The 20,963-nt window shown below is 50.6% G+C and overlaps 1 protein-coding gene across 1 annotated transcript in view; it reads right to left on the bottom strand.

Moving 5' to 3' along the window:
- ABCC12 (ATP binding cassette subfamily C member 12) overlaps positions 1–20,963 on the bottom strand; it is a gene marked incomplete at both ends in the record, with an annotated part of 63,634 nt that overhangs the window by 25,970 nt on the left and 16,701 nt on the right. The window contains 10 exons of the mRNA XM_084257079.1: positions 41–112; positions 199–274; positions 367–501; positions 4,204–4,407; positions 5,669–5,741; positions 8,789–8,913; positions 10,234–10,305; positions 13,959–14,222; positions 16,479–16,586; positions 18,964–19,112. Of these exons, the coding sequence (XP_084113205.1) occupies positions 41–112; positions 199–274; positions 367–501; positions 4,204–4,407; positions 5,669–5,741; positions 8,789–8,913; positions 10,234–10,305; positions 13,959–14,222; positions 16,479–16,586; positions 18,964–19,112 (1,278 nt within the window). The remainder of the gene's footprint in view (positions 1–40; positions 113–198; positions 275–366; positions 502–4,203; positions 4,408–5,668; positions 5,742–8,788; positions 8,914–10,233; positions 10,306–13,958; positions 14,223–16,478; positions 16,587–18,963; positions 19,113–20,963) is intronic.

Here is a 20,963-nt window from a genome sequence, read left to right as displayed (position 1 = left end):
TATTTAAGACTACGTAACCGAGGGAATGAACGGTAAATACCTTTTACATCTGCAAATCCTGAGTCTGCTTCAGTTTCTTTCCCTTCATCTTTCTCATCTCCTGGAGCCAAAGCTAGGGTGAGAAATAGAGAGAGATCATCTGTGTCCACTCGTGAGCCCCGGGCAGTAAGAGAGGTGTGATTCGAACTCTGATTGTACCAGCATCTTCATCTCTTTTGGCAGGGCTCTCCTTAAGGGCTTCCACCATCGCTGCATTGTAAATGTGCTCAGGATCCTGGAGACAAAATGAAATTAAATGACAGAAGGTCTCTGGCTGGAAACCACGAGGGAAGGCACCCAATCTCTCGCACCCGAGTTCACAGTTACCTTGAATTGCAAGCCTCGGAGGTTGTGAATCAGTTTTGCATAGCACCCTCTCTCCTCCATTAACTCCTTGTGGGTTCCCTTTTCACAGATCTCTCCATCCTCTAGCAAAATGACTTCATCACAAGACTCCAAGAGCTGCAGAGATAATAAAGCGACTTACGGTGAACTCTGGTAAGAGAGGAGCATGCCGTGCTCTATTCCCACCCAGCGGCGTCCCAGGCTCATCTAGGACTGGGGGTTCTCAGGCTCACTACTAACACTGACAACCAGCTCGTTCTTTCTTGTGGGGGTGTCCTGGGCATTGTAGGATGTTTAGCAACCTCCCTGGCCTCCTCCCACCACATGCCAGTAGCATCCCTCCCTTCAGCCCTCAGTTACAATGAGCAAAAATGTCTCCAGACACTACCAAAATGCCCCCCAGTTGGGAAGCACTGATCTCACACCCACAGGTGTCATGAGCACTCTGGGGGGCTGTCACAGAGAGCACACTGAGTTTTCCTTTGCTACTGTTGTCTGTGTGAGCTGCCCTAAGAAATTGGGTCCGGGGCTTTGGAGTGTGAAATGGACAGAGTCACCGCAGTGTGATCCAGTGCAGAGGGGGTTCCTAGCTTAGCCATGGCTTCCACTCTAATTGTTAGGGGGAAAAGCATGTCCTAAAGCTAATTCCATACAGGCTTTGTGGACTCCACCCCCACCCCAGGCCAAAGCCAAAGACACTGGGAACTCCAAATCCCATCACCACCCAAGGGAAGGTGGCTGGGACCTGGAGTGGGGTTAAGCAGCCAGGTTGGTATAAAGCCAGACATGTGGGCTTTGGAGGGGGTCCCCCATTTTGGCTCTCCGCCAGCTCGCAGCGTCCGGCCAGCTCTGAGAGTGCCTTTGGGTTTCCAGGTCGTCGGATCGGGTAGGACGCATTAAAGACTTTATTTCCCCATTTTCTCCCTGAATTGTACATTTTCCTTATTTCCTTTTCCCTTGTAAATAAACCTTTTATTAACCTTTTGTGTGTGCCTGTAGTGGAGTATTCATAAGTCCCTTTTAATCGCGCGGGTGAGGACCCACAGCCAGGCAACCCGTTCAATATCGGAGCTGCCCTATAACATTATGACATTTTAAGTCCATGTTTTTGTCTCAGAGAGGCCAGGAGAAGCAGAGCTTGGGGCCTGGCCCATGCCGCGCCCCGGCCCCAGGAGTTAACACCAGCTTTATCCAAAGGATGAGGCTATAGCTCTGTCTGATGGTGGCACCCTACATTTTGCCAGGAAGCACTACTGCTTTTCTGATTTGAGCTCCCTTCGTTTGCATATCACTCCCAAGATCAAAGGGTTCTGGTAAGAGGGGGTTTCCTTTCATTTTGGAAGGAGACTGGATTCTCCACCCCACCTGCCCCATAAGATCAACCCATCCAAGGGCAGGATGCCACTCCTTGGGGGAAAAGGCCAGGAGATTAAGACGAATCAGCCTGAGGAAGCCTCTCCAGCTCAGTCAGAGGCCTGCCCTATATCTTAGGTCCACCCAAGGTCATCCTTTGACCCTCTTGGTTAGAAGCTTGAAAGAGCTACATTGGGTCACCGTCCACTTGACTGGGAGTGGGAAGAAGACCAAAAGGCCAAGGGACAGCAGTTGGAGAGTTTGGACACCTCCAACTTTTCAGCCTCCCTTGAACTACCAGCTTCTGAACTCTCCTGCACAGCCCAATCAGGCTCTTACTTCTAGACGAGACACTTTCTGAAAGACACTCCTGTTCCTGAAAATAATCTCCTACTCCTCATCGTACCTTCTAACTTTTCAAAGCCCGATGTCATCTCTCATCTCTCAATCTCCCCAACCCAGTCAGGAAAGCAGACAGCTTTATTATCAGCCCACTCTCCAGATGGGGAGACTGAGGCACAGATAGGGGCTTGTGACAGCCCCACAGCCTTTGCAACCTGCATGGGGGTGTCCACTCCAGCCCCAGAACTCCCGGTGAAGCTCCTCTGACTCACAAGCTTGCAGCTCTCTTCAGTGAGACTCTACAAGATTTGAGCAGTTTTGCTCTGCAAATTCACAATTTCTGACCCTGGGATAGATTTCAGCGGCTGGACACCAGCCTCATTTCATTTGTTTTCTCAAGTAATAGAAGAACAATTGCACTGCCGGGCTCACGGAAGCATCTGAATTGCCAGTGGGCCCAAGAGTAAAAGCAGTGGAGATATGTTCTAGGAAAGCCCCCGGGAGATCCAGTTCCAGAACTCTGAACCCCCTCCTCCCCAACAATGGACAGCTGGACCGAAATTCCAGTGCCACCTGGTGGCTGCTTGAATTGTCAACATGTGAAAAGGAAGGTAAAATGACCTTGGTGAAAAAAATGCTTGAGTCTGGAGCCAGGTGAGTGAGGTCCAAACACTGGACCAAGACTGAGGTGAGGACTCCTGGAAACACACATTTGTCAGGTGCCAAGAATCCCCCTCCACATGCCAGGACCCCTCAGGAGAACAGCCCTCATGTTGCAGGGGTCTTCAGGGACTGGACCCTTGGAGTACAGAGCTATGGTCCCCACATCTAGCTCCCTAGTTGGGAAAGAGCCTGTCTGCTCATGTGGCTCCAGAAGAAATGCAACCTTCTGCTCCACCCTGACCCCTGGCAGCAGAGCAACGAGGCTCTTTTGCCTACACCAGCCCAGATGACACTGCCTGATGGCGCACAGGGGAACCCCGGGCCACCACATGCATGACTCCAATGCTTGGGGCTTCTTCTGAGAACACGGTCCTTGTAGGCACAGACTGAGGGCAGAGCCACAGGGTGGGAAGGCCTGGCTTCCCTGGGTCTTTAAGACACTTCCCTCCTCTGACTGGTTCTTCTGGCCACTGACAGAGGATCCTAAAAATGCTAGGGAGAGCTTCCTGTAACCATGCAACTGCCCTGCGGCCACTGCCCCAGCTTGACTCATCCATGGGACTTGCTTTTTACCCCCAACCAGATCCCTGACGAGCACTTCCCCACAGATGCAGGGGAGAAAAGAAGATGGAGCTTCAGCTCTTATTGTCCCAACAGGCCCCTCAGCGCATGTCTGTCCCCTGGGCTCTCTCCTCTGACAGGAATCACACACACACACACACACACACACACTCTCTCTCTCTCCCTCTCTCTCTCTCTCTCTCTCTCTCTCGGGACCGGCTATGGAGAGGGAGCAGTGTAGGACAGGGAAACCTGGCTTGTCTCAGAGTAGAGAGGGCATTGGATTCGCACCAGGGGTTCTTGACCCTTATGCAGAGCTGACAGTAAGAACTGGCCCCATCCTGCCAGTTCTCAAGCTTTTTCAGTGAACGCTCAGTCACTTTCCTCAGCAAGATTCCTGCTCCTAAGCCTGAGGAGCCCTCAGCAGGGAGGACTTCTCACTTCTCAGGCCCAAAGTCCTGACCCCAGCCCCTTTCCTCTGGGCCGCGATGCCGGGACCACAGCCCTTTCACCCAAGGGGTCCACCATGCCCTGTCATGCCCACCCCAGCAGGTGCCCCTGGCTTCAGGCCTGTCCAGCCTGAAGGAAGGGTGGGTCTGAATCCCCTTTTCCACTTGGCTTCCCATCTCCCCACACAGTGCACAGAGGTGGAGACGCCCTGTCCACTCCACAGACAGAGTCCACTGCTCCTGGACAATCTACCTTCTCATGAAGGAAGTGTCCTGGCTCCCTGGAGCCCAGAGGAAGGACAAACAGAGGCTGTGCCCCGATAGAAGCAGGCAGGTGCATCCTGCTCCTCCCCAGCCCTCCAGTGAGGGGACTCCACTGGGAGAGGCGGGTCTAGGCAGACCTTGGCACCAGGTGCATGCCCATCCTGTGATCATGTGGGCCCTTAGTCACCTGCAGCTGGTGGGTCACCAGCACGATCGTCTTCCCCCGGAGGGTCTTCTTAATGCATTCCTCAAAGACGTGCTTCCCCACGTGGGCGTCCACGGCAGACAGGGGGTCATCCAGCAGGTAGAGCTCACGGTCAGAGTAGACGGCGCGGGCCAGGTTGATGCGCTGCCTCTGCCCCCCGGAGAGGTTGAGGCCCCGCTCCCCGATCTGCAGACAGGGGTAATGCTACTGGCCATCACAGGCCCCACCCTCCACCCTGGGCTTTCTGGGGCATCTCTAGGCCCTTCCGCAGATGGCTCATTCCTTGCTGCTCCAGGGGCCCTGCCTCACCAGGCATTCTGGGGAGCAGAAGGTGCCACTTCTGCAGGAGGCCTCGTGGGCAAGTTCTTTCTGATGTTGAGTAAGGGACCTGCCTCACAATAGCCCTAGCCCAGCATAACCCAGGGGCAGGGGCTGCCTCTTGACTTGACCAATAACCCTAAAGGGAATTTTTGAGTAGAAAACCCTGGGGTAGTGGCCAAGCGGACGGAGCAGGCACTGGCTGGAGCAGGTAGACGGGAGCTCTCTGTGTGCTGACTTACAGATCAACTCCCCAGCCCACCAAGCAACCCCGCTGAATGAAGATGGAGCCGTCTCTGCTTATTCACCATTACATCCCTCAGGCCTGCGCCAGAGTATATATTTGCTGAAAGGAAGAAGATCCTAGGCTGCTGACCCCAAAATGAGCCCCTGTTATGCTCAGCCAGGCGTTGGGTTGAGCACTGGAACGGGACACAGGAAACAGGAAAAGGCAAGGCCCTATCTGCTGGGAGCCCACATGTTATCGGGGGACAGTGGGTGGTGAGCTAGCCACATAAAAATGGCACCAGGCAGAGGCTGTGCTGGTCCACTCCTTAATCCGGGCACATCGAGGCAAAGAAAGGCGGTGTGTTCTGAACCGGCCCTCCTCCAGGACACGTAAGCGCCCTGGTCCTTTCCGGGAGACAACAGTGCAGGGGGCATTCCGGGGTGGGGAGGCAGGAGAATGGCACAGTGACTCCCCTGTCACTTGGGCTGGCAAGCTCAGCCTGGGGCTGAGTCAGTTCTCGGGACATGCACCCAGAGGCCATGTTTCGAGGTGACCCTTATACTCCTGGGTTGGGCCGTGAGCCAGAGAGGCCAGAAGGATCTGAGACCCCAGCCACAATGCAGCACACCCGATCTCTGTCTTTGCGGACAGAGAGGGACCCCGCTGTGAGGAACCTTCCCTGAGATGACCAACAGAGTGAGGGCAGCCCCGGAGTGACTGCAATTGTGGTAGCCCTCAAGAGCGGACCTAGATGAAGACTTCTGGAGGGTAGAACCTGGCCTTCCCAGCGTTCCTGGGGCCTGGCCTATGGGGCATCGGCTGGGAGGCAGCTGGGCCTGACTGGGCCTGGGCCCCTTGCTCTGGGCATCAGCTACGGAGCCGCCGCAGTGGGCGCCTCACCTCGGTCAGGTCTCCGTAGGGGAGGCTGCTCAGGTCCTGCTGCAGAGCACAGACGCGAACCGTCTGCTGATACCTGCAGGCCCAAGATCAGAAATCAGCACTCTGAGAGGGTCCCACCACCACTCCCACCCTGGGTGCCTCCAGAGGTGCTGCTGGCATCACTGAGCAAGGAGACAAGGGAGGGGGCCAGTTGCTCTTCATGGACATCCAAGGGTGTTTCCCCTTGACTCCTGCCCTTGGGCCCCAGCCGGCCCTTCCCTTCACAGGACTCCTGCCGAGACCAGCACACGCCGCCCCTTACAGCAAAACTGGGGCTGTCGCTGCTGGCACCGGGCCTGGGAGTCAGCGAAGGAGTCGCCCGTGGGGCTGAGGTCACTGGCGGAGGTTTTGCAGAGGGCAAGAGACCACGAACAGGAGTGAGGGAAAGATGACCACGGACCCTGGCATCTGCTCCAGGATGCTTCTCGCTCTACCCACCAGGCACTTTTGTTTGTTTGTTTTTGCCTTTAAATTTTTTCGTTTTATCCAGCAGGTTGCAGAGAATAGAGATTTTGCCCCTGAGATGCCTAAGGAGGGCCAAGCAGGAATAGGACCTGTGAGCTGGACCTCCCAGGCTGTAGATTTTGCCACTCAGCATCGCCCACTGCCTAGCCCCGGAGTCCAGTCTTCAGGAGTCTGACAGGCGGGGCACGAGCCCACTCTCAGCAGCCAGGCAGCACCATGTCCTGCAAAGGACAGCAAAGCTGGCAGCTCATGAGTCATTGGGCATCATTCCAGTGAGACACCTACTCCTTGGGGACGTCTGACACCAAGAGACCCAGTCAAATTCATAAGATAGTGGGTAGGAACTCAGATGTTCAGGCCTCTCATCATGGGAGCACTAAGAGTCTCCCCAGGACACCCCAGTGCCCACACAGCTGCCTCTGGAACTGATGCCTACTCTGAACTCCTGGGGCTCCTGGGGGCAGTTCTGCAGTTCAAACTGTGCCCCACTCAAGGAGCAACGGGGCCTCACCCCTGGGCCTAGGTTTCTGTCCCACTTGATGGGCTGCCTTCCTCACAAGTTTGCATTAGTAACTGATTGGTGAGATGACTGGTTGGTTGGTTGATTGACTGATTGATACATCATCATCACCATCATCATCAAAACCCTCTCTTGGTGCTCAGTGACGGACACCCTCACAATTCAGATACACTTTCTCAATAAAAGGTGCCAGCACAGGATCGAGGGGACAGTTATGAGCAGTTGTCCGTCAAGTGCCCTGCTGACCCCAGCAGCATCAATGCCCTGGAGCAGAAACTGGGAACTGTCCTGCACTTGACCCATCTCACGACATGGGGTCTGGTGTACATGGGGGTTAAGATCAGAGGTTTTGGGATCAGAACAACCTGGGTTGGAATCCAGTTGGGTGACTGTGGACTAGTGACTGGACCTCCCTGACCCTCACTCTTCATTGTGCGGTCTGCAAAACTGGGCTAATAACTCTCAGTGGGTTGTGGGAATGAAACAGAACACGTGTGTGAAACACTCATAATGCACAAAGCTTTGCACATTCTCCATCTGTGTCCCTATTACTAATGTCTTCGCCTCTACCAACCTTTGACTATGAGACGCAGATTGCTCAGCACACCTTCACCCCATGCCATCCTCATACCCCATCTTAAACTTCCTCCCAGCCAGCTGCTTCCTGTACCCTGAGAATCACAGTGCCCACCCTAGAAGAAAACCTCTACTAGGGATGCCATGGAGGAAGGGTATCTGAGCCACCCCTCTAGGTCCAAATTCTAGCTCCATTCCCACTTCCCACTCATGTTCTCTTTGACCCAGACGATCCAGCACAGTCTCTGCCTCTTGGCACCTTCCCACTGATGCCTGCCGTCTCTGTGCATTTCCTTCCGCCCCTCCAGACCTGACCACCTCATTGGCAAAGATACTCCTGAGCTACTCTGTGTCCCCTGTGGTTGTTCCCTGCATGTTGCAAGTACTTGGTAAATATTTGCCTCTAAACATCCTAGTAGGTAGACAAGAGCCCCTCCTTCTAGCCTGCTTCTGCAGAAAGAGAAATCATTCAGGCAGGGCTGGGAGGAGGCAGAGGCCAAGGCAGGCCAGGAAGTGCTGAGTGAAGCAGTTCATCTGGTGCCAAGGACGCCTGCACTGATCAGACCTTCCTGCCACGCCTGAGCCTCCTGGCGACAGGATGTCACGGCCAGAGGAGAGGAGAAGTAAACAAAGACCTCTTGCTGGGAGCCCACATGCTGGCTGAGGCTGGCCAGCAAGGACAGAATTTGTGAGTTCAGGCAATAAGATGTGAAAGTCCAGGCCACTTTGGAAAGTCCGATTCTTAAACATGTGTCTCTACCCAGCATCATGGGGTGTGGGGAGACTCCAGGGTACCCAGCTATTAGGCAGCTCCAGCAGGAACAAGCAGTGCTGACTGGAGTTCAAGACCTAAGTACAAGACTCAATTCTGCCATGTAACAGCTTTGAACTTGGGCAAATCAACTTCCCTCTTTGGGCTCTGAAGCCAGGATTCCCTTAAATGGGTGGTTATGGGGCTCTGATGAATGTACCTGGCAGCACACCAAAACTGGCAAAGAGCCGTAAGAAGACCTACTTTCCAGAATTTCAAAATAATGGTCCAGAGTGTATACACTATGCAGGACTTGAGTTTTGTTTATATAATTGCTTTAGATCACTTTGAGGACACTATCAGGACATCCTGATAACTCTGATGCCCATTAATTCCAGGGCTGGTCACTTGCATACCTGATGCTCACAATTTCAAGCAGTATTTTGGTTACTTGGCCAAAAACAAAATTGCCAGTTTCATCCTCCAGTCAGACAACACAAGCTCCATTACAGAGAAGGGCAGAGCATGCTGGGGATGGAGAGCTGGTTCCATCCACCACTTACAGATGAAGGTACTTCTCAACACAGTCAGGCAGAGAAAAACCAACACTCATTTGGATCTGATGAACGATTAATCAGAATTCATTACAGAAACCCACTTAGCAGTCATTACCAATGGTGTCAACCTTGGTTGCAGAATGGCTGCTTGGTCAGCCTTGGTTGCAGAATGAACCAAAACTAAAGCCTCATGTTTTCAAAGTTGCTATTACCTTTGGTGATCATACTTTTCTCCAAATAATATGTTTTCTCTAACATTGCCGTGAAAGATCCAGGCTTGCTGGGAGACATAGGCCAGTGTCCCGTTGACGGCCACCGTGCCTTGCTGTAACTGCATCTGGGGCAACACAGAACACCTTTAGAGCCAAGCCTCCCCAACTAAGGAGCCCACCGCACCCTAGACACCCACTCTCTCCATCAGCATTCAAGTGAAGGTGCAAGACAAGCCTTCTGGGCCACACACTGCAGAGCCCAATTATGCAGCTCAAGGCTCTCAAATTCCCACCTCTGCAAGGGCCAGGAAGGAATATTATGGAAGAAGCAGAGGTGAGTCCTGCTGCCTGACTCAACCTCCACCACTGCCCTCAGGCAGGGTAGGAGTTTGTCTTTCTTTCTACAGTTGAGTCCAGAGCAAGAAGTCACTTATGTTGGAGCCCATTAGACACACCCCTTGGGCCTCCCTGGTGGCACAAGGGGTTAAGCACAGCACTGTGAAGCTATCCGCAGCCTCTGCAGTGCAAGTTAGATCCCCGGCTGGCCAGGGAGCTACACACATGGCGCAGCAGACCGCTCCTGTCTTGCCCACTGCTCCCCTCAGCAGTGTATTTCAGTCAGTCTGCCTGTTCTGCTCCCTACCCTGTCTCTGGTGAATCCTCTCACCCCACCCCTCGCACCTCTGGCTGTACCCCAGTTCTTGTATGCATAAATAAATAAATATTTTATATAAAAAAAGACACAGCCCTACTTTGGTTTGGGTGCTCTTCTGAGCCTACAGTCCATGCTCCTTTAGGGGTGCTCCACCTGCACTACAGGCTGGGCAAGTCCAGGCCCCCAGCCTCCCTGGACCGCAGAGCAGGGAGGATGGCACCCTTTTTTCCCCAAGAAGTTTCTAATCATTTGGGATGACAAACCAGGGCAAACTAGAGGCCCATGAATAAAACAAATGGCTCAGCCATTCCCCTGAGGTCACACAGCTAGAATTAGCAGACAAGAGACCCTGAGTTCCTCTCTCTTCCCAGCACACGGTTTGAAGAGAAGTTGGAACACACTACTGCTTTAGTTCATGTTTTCATTCAGCCTCTCTCTCATCAAGGGAGGCTTCATGGAGCAGCTGCCCTGGGCAGACACTGGGGATGCAGATGGATGAGGGGAAAACAGTGAAGGTTGTCACAGCCACAGGCTCCTGCCCTGCCATGCTGCCTTGGTGGCCTTTTAGTCACGTGGGAAACCATGGACTTAGTGACCCACCTCTTCCTTCGACTAAGACAGAGCTTGAAGCAAGAAAGCAGCCACCGTTTAACATGAGAGTGTGTGGCAAGCTCAGCCCCTGGCAGAGGTGCGGGTGCCCAGGGTGGCTGGACCCTCCACAGGGTGCACAGCTCCCATGGGTCCCAAACCCAGCAGTCAGGTGCTGCCACACAGCACCACCACAGCTTACCTGTCCCAGGAGAGCAGCGATGAGGGAGCTCTTTCCACTCCCAATATTCCCGCATATTCCCAACACCTTCCCCTGCCAGGGAAACAGAAAGGACACAGTCACTCTCCCAGTTCTTAGAGCCCTTGAGCCAAATGTATGTCCCCAAACTGTGCCAGCCAGGCTTGGGAGGACAAGAGGTCACTCTGGCTGTAGGCAGTGGCAGCTGTGGCCTCCCACCCCAACCCTGACACACAGCCCAGGAGGGGGCAGGAACCTGTGTTTTCAGTGTCCTCCCTTACACCCCACAGTGGAGTGCCTAGAGAGCTTCTAGAAATCAAGTACAAGTGCTGGTGTGAAGAAGCCTGGTGCTGGCCTGGAAGACACAGGACTGAGGGCTGTCCCGTGCCCAGATTCCAGGAGAGCAAATAATGGGAGTTAAAGGCTGGACAAAGCGGGGGAACAAGGATGCCTTTCAAGTGCAAAGAGCTGGGTACTCTTCAAAAGCCTTTTCTATGTAACCTTCCACCATAACAACACAATCTGAAGTTATCAAAGTGACGCTATTCCACGATGTTGGATTCATTCATCATTCCCTGATGTTGGCTTCGTCTACAGCTGCAGGTTATGAATTCAACCAAAAAACTGTGAAGAGCGGCTATGTGCCAGGCACTGCTCAGACAACAGCAAAAGCACAACACAGTCATGAACACAACAGACGGGTCCGCCCTCAGGAGCTCACATGTTAGCCAGGGGGATGGACAGTGCACAGGATACGGCAGGAAAACATGGCGCATGTCAGATGAATGCCAAGGAAACAGAGAGAGGAGACAGCAGAGGGCAGAGGGAACGCCCCCACCCCCCACCCCGGGAAGGGAGATGTCTTAGCTTGAGTCCTCCCTGGAACAGACCCTGAATCAAGGACTCCAGTCAAAGTGCCCTGCTTGAGATGCAGGAAGGGCCACTTGGGGAGAGGGGAAATGATTCAGGAAGGGACCAGTGGCCTGTTGAGCGTGTACTCTTAGGTCAGCTGCCATGAGAGATAAATGGAGCTCGATCCTGCTGGGCAATTGAGGATTTTTTTTATTATTATTCCCCTGCCTCCAATGGTTGATGGAGCCAAGGAGTGCTTGAGAGCTGCTGTGTCACGTTGTCTTGCCACTTCATGGGTGGTGGAGCAGATGCAGACCTGGCAGCAGGAAACTGGGCACACATACAGGTCACTGACAGTGTCAGCAACAGGTAATGTTCAAGTAAGACCTGGGGGAGGTAACAACTGAGCCACGGATATATCTGAGCAAGACCCCACGGGGAGGGTCTGAGGTGCCCACTCTTGTGATCAAGCAGCATCTGTGTCCAATGCTGCAGCTGTAACACCCAAGGACATTCTCACTAAGACCTGTTCCCTAGGGTCCTTTAGAGCAAAGATGCCTAGAATGGAGCTGAATGTGGCTCCTTCCCTGAGCTGGGTCAGAAGGGCCCATCACCTGCCTGCTATGCTCAGCATGGGGTGTTGCTACCTGTCATCCTTATTCCCTTTGACACGGCCTTCTTGAATGTCAGGCACCATGCAAGCCTCTGGGCAAAGCAGTTACCAAGACAATTGTGGGCCTGTCTTTTGAGGCCCACACAGTCACTTGAAGCCAAAGCGGGTAAGGGAAGCTGATCCTCTTTAATTCCACAAAAAAGACTTCAAGTTACTGGGGCATGATGGGGACTTTGGAGTCAAGAGACTGCAGGCATAGATCCAGTCTCCCCAGGCACCTGGCTGTCCTTGAAGACCTAGTCAATAATGAGCCAGGACTGTGACTCCTGGATATCTGATTATTCATGTGTTCATTTCAAAAACATTATCAGAAAACTACTCTGTGCTGGGCACAGGGCTCAGAGTAATAACTAGCTGCACACAAGACAAATCTACACCCTAGCCTCAAGGAGGCTACAGTCTAATGGAATCAAGGAACTGAACTTGGAAAACCATGGATGTTCTGAATGTAGGCCATGAAAGGACAGCACTTAAGCTGGACATGCGGTTAGAGGAAAAAGGCAACAATAACTAACATCAGTGGAGACTCACTATGAGCTTATCGTGCATGTACAGTACCTCTTCAGTCTCACCCCTTCTTGTCAAGCGAGTACTGTTATTTTTTAAAATATCTATCAGGGCCTCCCCATTGGCGCAGCGGTTGAGCACCATGCTGCGAAGCTGTCTGCAGCCTCTGCAGCGCAGGTTCATCTCCCCGCTGGCTAGGGAGCACCCCACATGGCACAGCAGACCTCTCCTGCCTCGCCCACTGCTCCCCTCAGCAGTGTCTTTGGTCCATCTGCCTGTTCTGCTCCCCGCTCTGGCTCTGGTGAATTCTCTCACCCTCCTGTGCTTCTGACCTGTACCCAGTGCTTGTGTAAATAAATAAATAAATCTTTAAAAAAATAATAAAGAAAAAAATAAAATATCTATCAGGTGCAGAGATGGGAGTCTCAAATGGTTTGACAATACATTCAAGGTCAAGCAGCAGTTTTGTGGCTGAGATTGGAAGTCGATTCCACCAGACTCCAGAGCACACCTTATATCCACAATCCTGCCTTCAACTTATTTCACAAAACATTGGCCGTGTCCTTGATGCCCAAGTGCAGGAGCTACCAATGTACTGAAAAGGAGGAAGCCGTTGGAGAGTGAAAGCAATTCTTTAGACACCAGAGCAGCTCTGAGGCAGGCTTTGGAGCAATCCAGTATACACATCACAGGCAGCCCCGAAAGTGATAAGAAAGCAACATGGGTTGCAATCAGCGGGACCTCGCTGAGAACAGAGCTCAAAGGCACTCAAATGACTGCACAGCATTTCCAATAAATCTGTGGCAGACAGCCTTGCCAGCTGCAAGGGGCACCACTCCACAGTTACTACTGAACTCAGCATAGCATAATAAGTCTTTCCTTCTATAGTGCTCACACAGGGAAAGGGTGAGTCAACAAAATGCAAGATTAAAATACTAGCACAAGATTAATCTGAGTTCTTACGCAGCACAATCAACACTGCCACTCTAGAAGCATTGCTGCCACGATCTCGGGCAAGACAACCACATGCAGGAGAAGGTCTAGCATTTTCTAAACAAAGCCTCTTCTGAAGACTTTACCTCCCCGTCCCAAGCAGTCAACACACTCTGGTTGGCTTTCTTTGCTGGGTTGCTTGTTGAAATCTTCTCACTTCCGGCACTAGCAGCGCTATGTGGAGGCTAAAAGCAGCCCCTGGGTGAGCGCCTTGAGTGAAGTCCTCTTCTGCCACTGCTTAGCAGCCTGACCTTGGCCTCCGTAAAGAAGGGCTAACTATAGTACTACCTTGGAAGGTTATTGGAGTAGTTAAATGAATTAATGATGTACCTGCTCATAATGATCAGTTATTATTATCGATTATAGCACTCCAGTGTGAAATTAACCAGGCCGAAAAGTTTCACAAGTGTTAGGCATTTTGAACTTAGCCACCTGACATGGATTATCTGTTCAACATTACAACTGGCCCCAACTCCTTTGGCATTTGAAGGTCAGGACAAATACAGCCACAACCTTCTGAGCTCGAAGAGAATGTCTCTACTGCTTTTTTACATAGTTTTTACATTAGGGGAAGAAAACCACTTGGTTAGACATTTCTCCACCACGTCCAGTTCAAACTGAGTGGTTTCAGGCCTTGAGAAGGCCAGAGCCACACAATGCAAGGAGGAAGGAAAGAGGCCACTCCACAGGGACACATGCCCACCTTTCTCACCACAAAGTTTATATTGTGCAGAGCTGACTTGGGGCTGCCACTTTGCTCCTTGGCGCTGGCAACTTCCTGGGCTGATGAACTCGTACTATATGCCTCTGGCCTCTGTTTCCAAAGAAAATGTTTTTTCTGGCTCTGCACAATTTTTCTGATGGCTTCTTGCTCCCATGTCAAGGTGGCATTTGCTAAAAGCAAGACAGTATCTGGGTCTTCTGGTTGGGTGATGTAAGATGGGGGGCTTTTAGCTATAAGAATTTTCTAAGATTAAAAAGACAAAATTAACTTGTCAGACATCATCCATTTGCAAGAATCACCCCGATACATCTGCTATTGGCCCCAAATCATAATGGTGGTAAATCTACCTAAGACATCCAGGAAAGAGGTTCTGACATTATTCTCCCAGGACAAGCTGCTGCAGAAATAGCCCACGAGCCCATATGATCTAGGACAGATGTCTCTTTACCCCCAAGGCCCATGTGGGCCACCCACATTGGAGAATGCTGACCTCAGCTACATTTCACCATCCTGCCCAAAAAAGCCAGCTTCCACCCGCCTTTGGTGGTGGTGTTTGGCATTAATGATAATGAAACCAAGGTCACCAAGGAGTCCTGAGACCCCACTCAGCTCATTTCAACAAAATGCTTTCCTCTCTGCACTAGATTCTGGGGCAAACAATATAAATGCAAATATAAATTAGCAAGGTTCCTATCCTTGAAGAGATCCAGGCCTGGGGGAAAATAGGAACATTTACAGATCATCTTTGAAAAATGTGACAGTGATAAAGAAATTAGACTTTGTCCCAGAGAAGGGACACTTGAGCCCCTATCCTGGACATCCCTGTCGCTGATATCTGAGCTGAGTCTGCAGAGGTTCTGTCCCAGCAGAGACAAGGCTGGGAAGAGAGGCTGTGGGTTTCTGGCACAGAACAACTGTGAAACATGCAAACAGCAGGGTTGGTTGGGTCAGGGGAGTGGAAAAGGCAATTCAGAATTATCGAGGTCAATTTCTGTCTTTCTCCTGACACTTCGTTCAGTTTCCCTATATTCTACTTATAAGTAAACTTGCAAGCTGACCATAGATTCAAGGCATGCAGTGGGAGAGAGGGAGGGGGGTGTCAAAATAGGGAAGGGAAGAACACAAGGGACTGTGGTGATGGGTCACGGGTGCCATGTTGGTGGGGTAACTATGGGGACTACACCTGAGGGGAGAAATCAAATACTGTACAAAAATGAACAACGATGTAAGAAAATTTAAAAATACATAAATTTTTAAAGCAACAAAAAAAAACCCCAGAATTATTGAGGTCAGAGGTTCACAAAGGGTATAAAAAAATGAAGTGTGTGGAGGGTTCAGGCCTGGTGCTGGAGAGGACATGAATATTTAAGGATTTCAAACAGGTGAATATGAGTATTCAGACCAATATATTGACAGCTTTCTAGGAGCTCAGTGCAATTTGAATTTGCAGAGGACACTGGGAAAGGATGATTCGTTCGTTAAGTCCTTGGGATAGTAGAGATGAGAAATGGTGAGGCCTTGAATGAAGGTGATGGTTATAGAGACAAAGGAATCAAAAAATAGCATCAGTCCTCTAGTCTAAGATATGTGATGTTATAATATATGCAATTAATGTGGTGGTGTCGGGTCTTCATTTTGTTCAAAATGTGGTCATTCAATAGTACACCTGCCAATCCGGTCTTGTGGAAGATCCCTCCATAAATTGAGGGAGCACAGTAATAAGAGGTGAATTCAACAGGGCTCTTGACTTGATGGGGATGGTGAGGATGTGGGGGATACAGTTTCCTAGGATGCTTAAGGTGACTTCCAGATTTCTGGCTTGGAGGAACAAAATCATTTACTCAACTCACAGATGTCTGACCTTGGCGTTCTGTTGAGTGGAATTCCCTCTTCCTTTCCCTTCCATTGCCTGAACTTCAGAACCACCTTGTCTGCCCTTCTTGTGCATCTCTTGTATCCTTGCCCTGGGTAGCAATTGCTGAGGTACCTAGTCCTATTCTAGATTGGAGGCCCTTGACAGTGAAGACCTCTCCCTTGTATCTGCAGTCCTCCTAGTGCCTTGTGCATAGGAATCACACAGCACATTTTTGATGCGTGAATAAATGAATGAAAAAGTGACTAAACGAGCACATCACTCTCCTCACCACTCCATCACCACATCCATCAGGGGACAAACTAGGCAGGAAATTGGGGGATAATGTAATGCAAACCCAAAGCCTTTCTGAAAGGACATAAGATTGGTGCCTGGAACAGAGGGCCCCGTTATAGCCCCACATGAGAGTCCATCTCATTTTTACTAAGAAGATAGATCACCTATAAAACTCTGTATCTTCTTCCATGTCCACATACTGAGCCAATTAAATGGAGAACCATCTCCTAATGTCCAGAAAACCAGTGACCCAGTCCTTCAATGGGTTGCCATAGCTTTCCCAAAGCTGAGAACTTTCCCACCCCCAAAAATGAGATCTCTCTTCCCTACTCACCCATAGTTAGTTATACCTTCATTCTCCTTAGAGAGACATTGGCTTCGGCCACAGCTTTGACCGAGAAAGGCAAGATCGCAATTGAAAACTTCATTATGTTAAACATGGAGATCACACTAAAGGCCTGAGGAACAAAAGGGAGGTGTAAGGCTCAGGATAGGATGCTGCCTTTGTGAACCATTATATCCAGAGAGATTAAACGTAGTGAGATGAGAAATGGTGACATGACTGGGAGTCTCAGAGGGAAATTTTTTTTTCATTTCAGGGCTCAAAAATCATGGCGTGGCGAATTAGGGAGAGAAACACGTTAGTCTATCTTGCTTTTGGATTTTCACCCCATGGTGGGAACGCACACACTTTTCTCTGTCAATCCAGAGGGAATAAGACTGGAGGAAGGCTTCCAACTGAAAGCCATTGGAAATCTCCATCCAGACCACGTTACCCAAAACCTTACACAGATTTTCATAAATCATTCCTTCTCCCAGTGGCTACAGCAGCACCCGAGTCTTCAGATCTAGAACATTCTTCTCCAACTGCCCAGTCCCAGAGAGGAAGCAGATACCCCCTGCAAGGACCCGTTTTGGCCAGCTGGCTGTGGGAGAGTGACTGCTGGCTCTCACGCCCACAGGGTCTGCTCTCCCTGCCCGGCCTCCCTACACACTGGGGACAGATTTGGGAGCCTTTGTCCAACTGTCATTCCAAAAAGTACCTCCCATCATCACTGGGTCAGTCCTTACTGGGTCCTGAAAGGACATAAGATTTGTGACTGGAACAGAGGGCCCCATTATATCCCCACACAAAGAGACCATCTCATTTTTACTAAGAGGATAGAGCACTTATAAAACTCTGTATCTTCCTCCATGTCCATATACTGAGCCTGGCAGGTGGCCTGATGGGTGGCAAAGGCCACGCATGTGGCTTTGATGAAGACAAATTTTCTCGCGACCTCGGTGCCCCAGAGGTGTGTGCGCTTATCTCTCAGACTCCATTTCTCACCTATCCAATTTGTAATTAGTGGCCTCTCCTTAACTGCCATTAGGAAATTAATAATACAACTTCCACTGGCAAACCCAGAGAGGGCCTGCCTGTGGTGGAATGGGCTGCATGGACGGCCTCCCAGATTTCAATTACTCTGAGATAGTTCATTAAAAGGATGACGAGGAATGTTCCCATCACATATGAATAAATACATCCCTCCACAAGGAGCTCAGCTTCCCTGGCCCCAGAGTGTTATGTTGACTCAGGAAAACCAGGTTGTGGTTTTCCTGAGTGCATAGACCACCTGACAGGTGACAAGGGTCCCAGGGCTGGCCTCTGACGGATGTGGCCCCAACAGAGGAGGCAACCGCAAGGGATTCTCAATCTAAATAAATAAGAGCCTTACTTTCTGGGAATTTGTTGTCAGCCTAGATTTCTTCTACAGCATCATCGTAGAAAATATTAACTTTGTGGTTTCAGATTAACCTACATAGTGGGTTGTCGGGCAGAAAAATTATTGTTGTTTGAGGTCACAGAAAGCCGTGACAACGATGCAGTCGTTTCTACCTGGGCTTCAGTGCACTGTGCCATTCACACTAGCTACAGGTTCCTGCAGCTCAGGTGTGTGAGAGTAATCTGAGAACCTGAGAAAATGAAAGTATCTCGCAAACAGGACAGTTCAGAGCCCCGCAAGAGATTCTGGGGAAGAGCAGTCTGTCTTCTCAAACATCCCCCACATGCTCCTCAAGATCCCTCATTTGGGTGCCATTTTTCCCCTGTGAGCACAGCCCCACTGGCTTATTTCATTATTCTTCTCTCTTCCTTGTCTTTCTTGACTTCCCTCTATTTGTCCTTTAGACACTTGGTTTAATGTCATAGTTCTTTTCTTCTTTACCCAAGCCAGGGACTATCTGCCCCACCCCTGGCCCATCCCCTTGCTCAGAGATTCTTTGTCTTTGATTGCACAAGCCCTCCCCACCACTACAAAAAACCTCAGCAACTCACATTCAACCTCAATTCTTCTGAGGCTTTCAACCCAAATGCACCTGGCCAGGGTGAGACACGAGCTAATGAGAACACCAGACACTTAACTTAGCACTTACTTGCTTTACAGACAAAAGCACTCCAGGACTCACAGCCAGAGGACCTGCTGTCAGGTCCATGGCAGGAGACATTCATGCTCCTTAGCTAGGAAGTAGTGGAGGGGATTTAAACTCCGAGCCCAGCACTGCACCAGCACTCCAGGACCCACCACTCCCCACCAGAGAGCAAGCCCAGACTGTCCAGCTGCTCTACCAGCCCCACCTTGTCAGGGACTGAGGAAGGACCTCGGTGCTGTCCTGGCTTCCGTCTGCCCGAGCACATGTCTTTAAAAGTCAGGGTGGAGTTCTGGCACAGCCAGGTCCACGAGATTGTGTGTTCTGCCACCAGCACCCAGCAAAGGTGCGGAAGAGTTTCCCACCAGGAGCTTGCCGGAGTTGGGGTGCAAAAAAAAAAACCTAACTCAAGAGAATGGTGCTTACCACCGGGGCGGTGAGCTTGCGTCTCAGGAGGATGTGGCAAGAGAAAGTCAACACGATGGCTATGGTGGAAGCAATGGGGGCCAGCGCCGAGTTTCCACTTTGGACATATCCAGCTTTCTCCAGTAATTTCCTTTCCCTCTTCCTTAAATCTGCAAAATGGAAAACCATCCACAGTGGTTTTATTTTGCATGTGAAGCACCAGCATTAAAGAAACATACTATCCCTGCTTGATCCTCCGCAAATGAGTGCTGCGGAGTCCGGGTTGAGAGGCCTAACCCAGAGGAAGCCCGGCGTATGCGTGGGGGAAGACCCACCCTCAGCTTCAGGTGCTGCGTGGCTTCCAAGGTCCCATCCAGTCCCGGTTCTCTGTGTCTCAGGGGCCAGGCAAGAGTTGCAAATGAAGCGAGTGGGCAGAGAGTGAGACCAGGGGGTGAATGTAAAGTGCAAACTGGGGGGCATGTGCTCAGAGAAAGGGACCACCAGCATGTCCACTCTCCTGAAGTTTGAGATCTGAACTTTGTCAAGGCATCTCCTTTTATTTTTTTTCATTTTTTTATTTTATACATTTTTTACATCATTTTTCATTTTTGCGCAATGTATGCATTTTCATCTTGGTTAAATTTCCCATACAATTCCCACCCCCCCTTATTCTGATCCTAATCCCTCCTCCCCTCCCCGCCCCCAGTGTGTCTCTGGTCTATAGCTGCTTGTTGATTTTGATTTTTACTTTATTATAATTAGTCTTTTTCCTGGTCCCTTATTTACGTTTTCTAGATTCCTGCTATGAGTGAGACCATCCGCTATTTTTCTTTTTCTTTCTGGCTTATTTTGCTGAGCCATGATCCCTTTTAGCTCCATCCATGTTGCTGCAAATTGCATGAGTTTATCTTTTTTGATTGCTGAGTAATATTCCAGTGTGTATATGCACCACTAGGTATTTAACCAAAGGACACAGAATCATTAATTCAAAAGGGCACCTGCACCCCTATGTTTATAGCAGCACTCTTTACAATAGGTAAGCTATGGAAGCAAGCCAGATGCCCGAAAGGCATCTACTTTTAAATGTTGGGGGCTAATTGGAAAAAGGGTTTTAATAAAGTAGAGGCAGAGGAAAATGCATTTGCTGGCCTGGAGGCCTGGGGAAAGCTACAAAGCCACGGGAAGGCCTCCCTTTCCTCAATCCAGGTGAGACCTCTGCACTGCTCACAAATTTAAACAAAGCCTCCTTCCCAGTGGTTAAAGTCCTCAACCCCAATTCCAGCCCTCCTGCAGAACCTCCTTCCCATCAGCACCATGCTGCCCAGCCACTCCTGGGGTGCTCACTATGTGCCCAGGGCTCTGAGACCCCCACAGGCTCCTCATTAGGGGGTTCCCACTTCCCCCCACCAGGAACAAGGACAAGCTGGTCACTACATCCTTCTGATGAGAGAGGAAATTCTTAGCAAATTTAGTAACTTGCCTTTTAGGTGCTGGACACAGTATTAGGACCTGGACTTACTGGGATCCAAGGCTCTGCTGTCTACATGACCTTCGCCTCTAAATCACCCAGCCACCTCCTTTCCCCCCAAGAACACTCTCTTCTCTCCACCTCTAGGTCCTCACTCCTACCCGAGGGGCTTCCCCATCTCTCTCTGTGTCCAAATCCTTGCTATTCCTCAAGGCCACCTCTGCCATGTGACTTTCCCAATCTCTCCAGCCCCCTGCCGCTTACAGTGGTTCATATCATTAACTGGCCAATTTTCCCCATCTTATCCTGTAATTAATTCATGTTCACACATTTAGCAGATTTTAACCTGATGTTTCCTACATGCCAAGTGCTTGATGCAAGGGAATATAGGAAAAAACAGGGTAAATAGCGTTCCCGGATGTAATTCAAGGTAGTATTTGTGGAGGATTCTGCTCACCAACAAGCAATTCTCACACAGCAAGGTGTCTGAGAGGTGAGCTCAGTTCTGACTCTGTCTCCCCAGGGATAGCCTCTGATTCCACAGGGTCTCCCA

This window comes from Talpa europaea (genome assembly GCF_964194135.1).
Source record: "Talpa europaea genome assembly, chromosome: 16".
Classification (NCBI taxonomy): domain Eukaryota; kingdom Metazoa; phylum Chordata; class Mammalia; order Eulipotyphla; family Talpidae; genus Talpa; species Talpa europaea.
The sequence above is the reverse complement of the archived record's forward strand: the minus strand, read 5'-3'. Positions and strand labels throughout refer to the sequence as shown.